At 43.5% G+C, this 10,256-nt stretch overlaps 1 protein-coding gene across 1 annotated transcript in view; it reads left to right on the forward strand.

The window, feature by feature from the left end:
* The window catches only part of PDS5A (PDS5 cohesin associated factor A), a 66,223-nt gene that overhangs the window by 28,267 nt on the left and 27,700 nt on the right, over window positions 1-10,256 (forward strand). Inside the window, exons 7-13 of the mRNA XM_015831957.1 lie at window positions 145-225; window positions 1,822-1,962; window positions 4,992-5,107; window positions 5,638-5,732; window positions 6,728-6,873; window positions 7,880-8,031; window positions 9,635-9,748. Coding sequence (XP_015687443.1) covers window positions 145-225; window positions 1,822-1,962; window positions 4,992-5,107; window positions 5,638-5,732; window positions 6,728-6,873; window positions 7,880-8,031; window positions 9,635-9,748 — 845 coding nt within the window. The remainder of the gene's footprint in view (window positions 1-144; window positions 226-1,821; window positions 1,963-4,991; window positions 5,108-5,637; window positions 5,733-6,727; window positions 6,874-7,879; window positions 8,032-9,634; window positions 9,749-10,256) is intronic.

Here is a 10,256-nt window from a genome sequence, read left to right on the forward strand (position 1 = left end):
AAAAAAAATGTCTGTCTACCTATCACACTCATGCATAGATAGCATACTTTAGAGTTTGCTTCACACCTTCTGTTCAGAAATGACTAGCATAAATTGCTTGATAACAAGCGTAATTTTCTTAAACATTTTTTCCTTTTCTTCTAGAACCTTAATAAACAAGCCTTTGACCTTGCAAAAATCCTGTTGAAAAGAACAGTTCAAACCATTGAGCCATGCATTGCCAACGTACGTATTAAAAGGTTTTGACCTAGGAAGTGTTTGCTACATTTTAAAATCTGACTTCTTTTGAATACGTCCTTGGATTCGTTACAGCAAATTCCTTAAATTCGAAAGTGGAATATTGATACTTCACATGCACCGTGAGGCCAGTTACACAGTTACTCAGCAATCATAATCCCACATCTATTACACAGCTCTGTTCCTTCCCACTCTATTTCAGTCAGAGATCAGCTGAATTCATGACCAGGCAGTCAGCGCTGTCTTACCCAGTTTTGCTTAAGAAGAAATGAGTGGCTGTAACACATTGATTTTTTTTTAGACTTTCCTACGTCTAGAAGTAGAAATAATTAGCAGCGATGTGAGTTATACACCGTCTGTCCGAAAGTATTACTTTAAAGTATTACACTTTAAAACCTGCAAGCCACTTGGAGAAAAAATATGAGTTTCCAAATAAAAGCTAGCTTTTAAGGCTGAGTACCTACGTAGGGATAATTCATTTGAATAGGGTTATCTGTGAACTTGTTAATGTGTGATGCAGGGATGGAAGTGAATGGGTTTGTGTGTGTAAAATACAGTTAGGTAAAATTACTAATGATGTTGTGTCGTCATACAAACCATCAATATCAGGGGTCTTCCAACTTGGCCCTTTGATGACTTGTGGACTTCAACTCCCAGAATTCCTCAGCCTGGCTGAGGAATTCTGGGAATTGAAGTCTACAAGTCATCAAAGGGCCAAGTTTGAAGACCCCTGTTCAATAAGATCATAGTTGCAGTTGCTTTTTACATCTGGGTAGTATCCTGGCTATTCCTTTCTCAAGGTTGCTTGTTTAAGCCTCATTTCCATACTATCAGATCCTGATTGACTGGACTACCAGAATGTTAGTCCACAATTTGCACTGAAGTGGAATGCTAATCTTTTAATTTACTGTGTTCTTGCGAAATGTACCTGTTGCACAAAATGCGTCCCACGCGATAATCTTGCTTTTACAATTTCAAAGATTAGCCTTCCATTTTTAAATGACTTAGTCTTAGTGCCTATGTTTTTTTTTTTAATTGGCTTTACCACTAGAGACGGGAATGCTTAATGGCTTTTGCTATCTTGAGAATATTGGCATCCAGTAATCCTCTCTAAAACATACATCCGTGAGAATGATAGGGGATGCTGTGTGTTGAATAGAAATTGAAACCACAATTCTATTTATTTCCCAGTCATATTGATAACACTGCCCCATCTCACTGCCGAAGTGACTCTGGCTGGCTTACAAGTGAACAGGCAATACAATCCACATTAAAAATCCATTCAAAAATAAAAGTTAAATAAGATGGAAGGCGTGCCTTCGAGCCCCCAGCCACCCTCAGAGTTGTGTCCCACCCTTGGATCGGCCTACTAGTTGATAGAGCTGGGTCTTACCCAGAAAACCAGCAGAGGGGAGGGGCAACCTCAGGTTAGGGGCCAAGGTGTATTAAGGCAGGAGGATTGCCTTAATACTGAACCCAGTTTTGCAAAAAATGTGACAAGAGTCCTGGCAACAATCGGTTTAAATGTGTAGCCGCGTTGAAAATACTTAACTTTTTAAAGCAAGCGTTTTTCTCTCTCCTTAGTTTTTTAATCAGGTTTTGGTACTAGGAAAGTCTTCTGTGAGTGACTTGTCTGAGCATATATTTGATCTAATACAAGAACTTTTCGCTGTCGATCCTAACCTGCTGTTGTCTGTCATGCCACAGCTGGAGTTCAAGCTGAAGGTAAGAAGAGTTTAATCTTACATCAAATTCCGTTAGATGATGATGATGATGATGATGATGATGATGATGATGATGATGATGATGATAATAATAGTAAAGTTGGAAGGGACCTTGAAGGTCATCTAGTCCAACCCCCTACTCAGGCAGGAGACCCTATATCATTTCAGACAAGTGGCTGTCCAGCCTCTTCTTGAAAACTTTCAGTGTTGGAGCATTCATAGCTTCTGGAGGCAGGTTGTTAATAATAATAGTAAAGTTGGAAGGGACCTTGGAGGTCATCTAGTCCAACCCCCTGCTCAGGCAGGAGACCCTATATCATTTCAGACAAGTGGCTGTCCAGCCTCTTCTTGAAAACTTTCAGTGTTGGAGCATTCACAGCTTCTGGAGGCAGGTTGTTAATAATAATAGTAAAGTTGGAAGGGACCTTGGAGGTCATCTAGTCCAACCCCCTGCTCAGGCAGGAGACCCTATACTATTTCAGACAAGTGGCTGTCCAGTCTCTTCTTAAAAACTTCCAGTGTTGGAGCATTCACAGCTTCTGGAGGCAGGTTGTTCTACTGGTTAATTGTTCTAACTGTCAGGAAGTTTCTCCTTAGTTCTAGGTTGATTCCCTCCTTGCTTAGTTTCCACCCGTTGCTGCTTCTCCTGCCTCCAGGTGCTTTGGTATGAAAGCCCGTGGCATTTGCCTAAGGAAAAAGCGAATCTTGTTTTTTGTTGTGCGTTTTTGCACGTCGCTGAGAGGGCAGCACAAAAGGGGAGAGGGTGCCAAGGTTGCATCGCAATGCGTGTCTGCAGATCAGACATTGTGATTGTGGATAGTCGTGTATGAATCTGTGAGTCTTTAAGAAGAAATCTCTCTACTTGCCAATGGAAGTAACTCTCGCTTGGACAACTTCCTAAAAATCCTGGAACAGAATAAGTAAAAACATCCTAGGCCAGTGATGGCGGACCTTTTAGAGACCGAGTGCCCAAACTGCAACCCAAAACCCACATATGCATCGTCGGGTGCCGAGTGGGTGTGGCCAATTGGGTGGGTGTGGCTGCAGTGGTAACGGCAGACTGGGTGGGACTAAAAAGTTCAATCAATCAATTCCAACTTTGCAAGATCTTTTTGTCCCCCACAAGAACTTGAAATTGACTGATTGAACCTTTTTTTTTTTTTTGCACATGGCGGTGGAGGCCTAAAGTGAAAAGGTTTTATAAAACCCAGCTGAAGGCCTAGGACTGGGGGGACGGTGTGCGTGCCCACAGAGAGGGCTCTGAGTGCTGCCTCTGGCACCCGTGCCATAGGTTCGCCACCACTGTCCTAGGCTGTAACACAGAAGGATGGCATCAGGAGTTGCGGTGGCGCAGTAGTTAGAATGCGGTATTGCGGGCTGACTCTGCCCACTGCCAAGAGTTCGATCCCGACTAGCTCAAAGTGGACTCGGCCTTCCATCCTTCCTTCCAAAGTCGGCAAAATGAGGACCCAGATTGTTGGGGGGATGGGGGAAGATGCTGACCCTATAAATCACTTAGAGAGGGTTGTGAAGCACCATGAAGTGGATCTCCTGTCGAGATCACAGGAAGTGGTAGTAACCCATCTATACTGCACTAGTGAGGCTACGTTTGCAACACAGGTAATCCTCAAGTTACGGGCACGCTTGAGCCCAAAATTACTATTGCTAAGTGAAACGGTCGTTCAGAAAAAGTTTATGACCTTTTCTTGCCCACCGTTGTTAAGTGAACCGCTCCATTAGTAATATGGTTATTAAATGAATCTGGCTTCCCTCTTGTGTCAGAAGGTCACAAAAAGGGGATCCCCTTGACTTTGGGACTCTGCAACGGTCACAAATATGAGCCGGTTGCCAAGGGCCCCAATTTAGACCACGTGACCACGGGGGGATGCCGCCACGTCCCTAAGTGTGAAAAACGGCCGGTAGTCATTTTTCCCCCGAGTGCTGTCGTAACTTCAAACTGTCACTAAATGAAGTTTTGTAAGTCGAGGATCGCCTGATTGTGACTCTACATACGGATTCAAAACACGTCACAGAAAAAGACACGTTCTGGCTGGATAAAAATTGGCATACAACATAACGGCTGGTGCAGTAGCTACATGATCCCCCGATCATAAATCGGACGCTTGGCAATTGACTCATATTGCAGTGTCCCGGGGTCATGTAAATCAGGGGTCCGCCAGTCCGTGAACCGTGAACGGCATGCCAACAACCGGTCCGCACAAACAAGCAAAGACCCACGGGATGCAGGCAGCACACAAAACCACGCACTTTCCAATCCGTGGAAAAACCTCTCTCCACCGAACCGGTCCCTGGTGCCCAAAAGGTTGGGGACCTCTGGTCTAGGGCAGGGGGTCCCCAACCCCCGGTACTGGTCCACGGCATGCCAGCAATCGGTCCACACAAACAAGCATCCATGGGATGCAGGCAGCACACGAAACCACGCACCCTCCGGTCCGCGGAAAAACCTCTCTCCACGGAACCGGATCCCTGGTGCCCAAAAGGTTGGGGACCTCTGCTCTAAATCAAGGGTCCCCAACCCCCAGTCCTTGGGCATGCCAGCAACCGGTCCACACAAACAAGCAAAGCCCCATCTGCGGGATGCAGGCAGCTCACGAAGCCACGCCCCCTCTGGTCCGTGGAAAAGCCCCTCTCCACGGAACCGGTCCCTGGTGCCCAAAAGGTTGGGGACCTCTGTGATGTAAATCACCTTTTGTGACCTTCTGACAAGGAAAGTCCATGGGGAAACCAGATTCACTTAACAACTGTGTTCCTAACTTAACAACAGCAGTGTTTCCCGTAATAACTCTGGCAAGTGTTTCCCGTAATAACTCTGGCGTGGGGGATTTTGGGGGCCTCTAGATGCTCCCATGTAACACCTCTCCTGCGCGAGCTGCACTGGCTGCCGGTGGCCTTCCGGGTGCGCTTCAAGGTGTTAGTAACAACTTTTAAAGCGCTCCNTTTAATGCTAATAAATTGTTACCTGCGGAGTGGGGGGAAAAAAACAACCCTTTTTTTCTTTTTAACCAACAGAGCAATGATGGAGAAGAACGCTTAGCTGTTGTAAGGCTTTTAGCAAAGTTATTTGGTTCCAAAGATTCGGACCTTGCAACGCAAAATCGTCCACTTTGGCAGTGTTTTCTTGGACGGTGAGAAATTCGCCTGTATATATATATATATTTGGTTGGGTTGATTTTAGCCATTCTTTTTCTGTAATACTTTTTTTTTAAAAAAAGAAAACTTTACTTGTTCTTAAAAGCCCTGTATAAAATTTGTAATACAGAAAATACTCTGTGTATTTACTGTATTACGGTAAATGACATTCATGTAGTGTATTTTGAAATTGAAATGCCATCTATCATTTCCCTGTTTTAGCCAAATAGAAGATTTTTTTTCTTGGATATCCAGTATGTTGGATTATATCAGGGGTCTTCAAACTTGGCCCTTTTATGACTTGTGGACTTCAACTCCCAGAATTCCTCAGCCAGCGACGCTGGCTGAGGAATTCTGGGAGTTGAAGTCCACAAGTCATAAAAGGGCCAAGTTTGAAGACCCCTGGATTATATATTTGCAGTATGTTGCTTTCTGAAAGCACACTTTCATACAAGCCTATTTATTTTATTGCATTCATCACTGGAGCTGAATATAATTTTTGGATTCATATATTCCTCTCTTCTAGATTCAATGACATTCACGTTCCTGTGAGATTGGAAAGTGTAAAATTTGCAAGTCATTGTTTAATGAACCACCCAGATTTAGCGAAGGATCTGACTGGTAAGATATTTTAATTCAGAAGAACTGGAGGGAAAAAAAGCAGGAGGATAACAGATTCAAACAAATAACGTGGAGATGCAGCCGTGGTTTGATAATCAAAGTATTGTTGATTATGAGGCTGAAAAGGCATGTTGGAGGTATATTTCTCCATAGAAAGAATAGGAAACGTTACGCTGTTTAAATCTTGCACCGCCCAGCGTGTAAAATAAGAGGAAATGTTTTATCAATCCGTTTGTGAAATACTATCAAATTATGAGCTCAATGCGGCAGCCTTTCTACAAACCAGACCTCCCGTCGTCATTCTTTGTTAGTTGCTTGCCTACTTAACTTTATACGTATATTATAATAATAATAATAATAATAATAATAATAATAATAATAATATCCTGCGACGATATCTGTAATACCATCAAACATCCACATCTGCCTATCCCAGGTCCTTGGGAAGGACTCGATAGGTAGACAAAATGCCAAATCCAGTCTGAACATCTGGCTGACTGTGCGATGATCAATAATAATAATAATAATAATAATAATAATAATAATAATAATAATAATAATAATAATAATAATAATAATAATAATAATAATAATAAAAGTTGGAAGGGACCTTCAAAATCTAAGGGACTGGTTTGAACAAAACTCAGCAGCACTTTTTCGTGTAGCTGCTGATAAAAACAGGATCGCCAACATGATCGCCAGCGTCCGATAACGGATATGGCAGAAGGAGGAGGAGGGGAGGAGGAGGAGACCTTGGAGGTCATCTAGTCCAACCCCCTGCTCAGGCAGGAAACCCTATGCTATTTCAGACAAACAGCTGTCCATTTCTTGAACTGTTACTTAGAAACAGGTTTTGTTGACGATGTGTTGTTCCGCTTCGTACCTCATAATTTTAATATTCCTAAAGGCTTTGCTCTGTAGTTGCAGGTGCCTGAATACGTTGTATATATATATTTTTTGGGTAGAAGTTACATGCTTTTCTTTTTTGAAACCAGAGTACTTAAAAGTGAGATCCCACGATCCGGAAGAAGCCATCCGCCATGATGTCATTGTCACAATCATCACTGCGGGCAAACGAGATCTTTCTTTAGTCAACGACCAGCTCCTGGGTTTTGTCAGAGAAAGGACACTGGATAAGCGGGTAACGTGGCTTGCGTCTTATCATTTCAGTATCAGAGACTCCCCAGATGTCCTGAGGGTGTGGGTGGGGGGAAAAAAACGGCATGCTTTTGTGTTATAAACGAAAGGCAGATTGGAACGAGAGCCCAGTTGCCAGCGTCCCCTTTGATCTGAGTATAAAAATCGACGAGATGTTTTATGTTGACAAAGACAAAACCCGACATTTCTTGTTCGGGAGTCTGCTCTGCGTACGTGAGATCATTTCCTACCACCGCTGCGTTTGTTTTTTTTTGCAAAATAAAAATGGTTTCCCCAAAATTTGGGGCAGCTGCTACCAGCCGCGCGATAATTGCATCGATTTTTATCATTTAAAAATTGCAATCTCAGTGGTCTGTGGAGATTCTCAGCCATCCAAGCGACGGTCGTCCCGAAGGTGCTTTTTCAAAAGGCGACTGGAGTTTCTTGTTTTGTTTTTTTTTGTTTTCTTCCTTGAAGACGTTTCGCTTCTCGTTCGAGAACCTTGTTCAGTTCTGGAAGAAGCTTCTGGGATGAGAAGCGAAACATCTTCAAGGAAAAACCAAGGAAGATCCAAGTGCCTTTGGAAAAAGCCCCTTTGGGACAACCTCAATTGCCGATATATTTTTTACTAGTTGTGTACCCCGGCCACGCATTGCTGTGGCTCTCGTTCACTCAGCCAACAGATGGCGCTGTTTTTCAAAACATGTTTTTACCTGTCACAGGTGTGACGTCTATATAATAGTAGGTATATAAAAACACGCGCGTATTCGAATGCAACGTTGTGTCAAAATTTCAAAGCAGTCGGTGAAGAACTTTTGGAGATGTAAGATTTTGAACAAACGAACATTTACATTTTTATTTATATATAAGAAGATAATGCCTTTAACATAAAGAGGGTTGACTTTTCTGTGGCGACACAAGCTACAACTTTTCTAACCTGTTCTGGTCCTTCATTTTTAATTAAATGGCCTACCTGGGTGTGTGTTTCTTTTCTTGTTGTTTTGTTTAAGTGGCGGGTAAGGAAAGAAGCAATGATGGGACTTGCGCAGCTATACAAGAAATACTGCCTTCATGCTGAAGCTGGAAAAGACGCAGCGGAGAAAGTCAGCTGGATAAAGGACAAACTTTTGCACATCTATTATCAGAACAGCATCGATGATAAGTAAGTGGATGGGAATCTGCTCTTTCCCCAGAATAAAGTCACAAAAAGCAACCCGACCCTTCCATCCGTCCTTTAGTAGAGACCGGCTACTTGGCTGGCCGCTTACGTCTGGCAAATGCATGTTCAAATATCTGTGGAGATTCTCAGTCATCCAGTCATGTGCTTTTTCAAGAGGTCTTTCTTGTTTTTCCTTTGAAGACGTTTTGCTTCCCATCCCAGAAGCTTCTTCAGCTCTGACTGGATGGTGGAGGAATGGAAGGATTTATACTCCTTGCAGACGGCTGGTCATTTGCACTCTTTTAGAGAGTCCTTGAGGCCACTTGGAGCTTTGTCTGTGTCCTCAGGGTCACCTGAGTGGTGCAAATGGGTGTGGAGCCTTCTGGGAACTGCTGAAAGGGAGGATTTATACTCCTTGCAGAAAACTAGTCATTTGCCTTCTTTTAGAGAGTCGTTGAGGCCACTTGGAGGTTTATCTGAGTCCTCAGTTGTCCCAAAGGGGCTTTTTCAAGAGGCAACTGGACTTTCTGGTTTTTTCTTTGAAGACGTTTCTCTTCTCATCCCAGAAGCTTCTTCAGCTTTGACTGGATGGTGGGGGGAATGGAAGGATTTATACTCCTTGCAGACAGCTGGTCATTTGCCTTTTTTAAGAGAGTCCTCGAGGCCACTTGGAGGCTTATCTGTGTCCTCAGGGTCACCTGAGTGGTGCAAATGGGTGTGGAGCCTTCTTGGAACCGCTGAAAGGACTGTGTTGTCAACAATTGCTCAGCAGTCCTACAACACAATCCTTTCAGCAGTTCCAAGAAGGCTCCACGCCCATTTGGACTACTTGGTAAAGTAAAGCCAAGTGGCCTCAACAACTCTCTAAAACAGTGGTTCTCAACCTGTGGGTCGGGACCCCATTTGGGGTCGATCGGCCATTTCACGGGGGTCGCCAAGCAAGGCTGTCCGCCATTTTTTTTCCACCATTTTTTTTCCCCACCATTTTTTTCCCTTTTCCAGCGGGTGCCTTACCTCCCTTGGGCTGGGCCAGCTGGTGGCCGGCCTGCTCAGTCTCTGCCGCTTGCCAGCTACACCTCGGCAGGTGCAGGGGGCAGAACCACGCATGCCCGGCGTTCCCGGGCAGGGAAAGTCCTCGACTTACGACCAGTTGGGTAGTCCTCGACTTACGACCGGTTTAGTCCTCGACTTACGACCGGTTTAGTCCTCGACTTACGACCAGTTTAGTCCTCGACTTACGACCGGTTGGGGTCACGGCATTAAAAAGGTTGAGAACCACTGCTCTAAAAGAAGGCAAATGACCAGTTGTCTGCAAGGAGTATAAATCCTTCCGTTCCCCCACCATCCAGTCAGAGCTGAAGAAGCTTCTGGGATGAGAAGTGAAATGTCTTCAAAGAAAAACAAGAAAATCCAGTTGTCTCCTGGAAAAAAAACACGTTTGGGACATATTCAAATATGTATTATGGGAATGGATTGCTTCCTCTTGGCCTTGCAGACCTTGCTCTGTCGTATGCCCGTGTATAGGACAGCTTCCCTTTTTAAAAAAGCTTAACGTATTAAACTAAAAGCAGGATTCAACGACGCCTGAATTTATTTTCCTTTGCAGATTGCTGGTGGAGAAAATCTTCGCTCAGTATCTCGTTCCTCACAATTTGGAAACCGAAGAGAGGATGAAATGCTTATATTATTTATACGCTAGCTTAGACCCAAATGCTGTTAAGTGAGTATGACTTTTGACGGCAACAACGGCTACCTTTTTTAATCGGTTTCGCCACTGATATTAAATATTCCCGTGCCCGGACATTTAAAGTGAAATGTCTTGTAGCTCAACGGAGTTCCTTCTCCGGTGTGATGGCCAGATTGTTGAAGTCACTCGCTCGATTGGATATTCAGTAGAATTGATAGCTTATTTTAGACTTGGGATGTTATGTATTTATCCCTGTACTCAGTTCTGGGAAGTCCGGGGGAGGGAGGAGGGAAGGGGATGAAGGGGTAGAATTATATAAAATTTGGTGTATTTATAAATATAATTATTATTATTATTATTACTTTAATTTATACCCCGCCCTTCTCCCGAGGGACTCAGGGCGGCTTACAGGTAAATAAAAACAGTACTATACAATAAATATCTAAAAGCCAAATTAAAATATATATTAAATGACCTGTATTAGATTTAAAATTATAAAATCCCTTTAAAATCCCTATAAAATCCCCCCCTAGGCCAATCC

This window comes from Protobothrops mucrosquamatus, unplaced genomic scaffold, assembly GCF_001527695.2.
Source record: "Protobothrops mucrosquamatus isolate PMUCROS unplaced genomic scaffold, P.Mucros_1.0 scaffold_292, whole genome shotgun sequence".
Taxonomy (NCBI): domain Eukaryota; kingdom Metazoa; phylum Chordata; class Lepidosauria; order Squamata; family Viperidae; genus Protobothrops; species Protobothrops mucrosquamatus.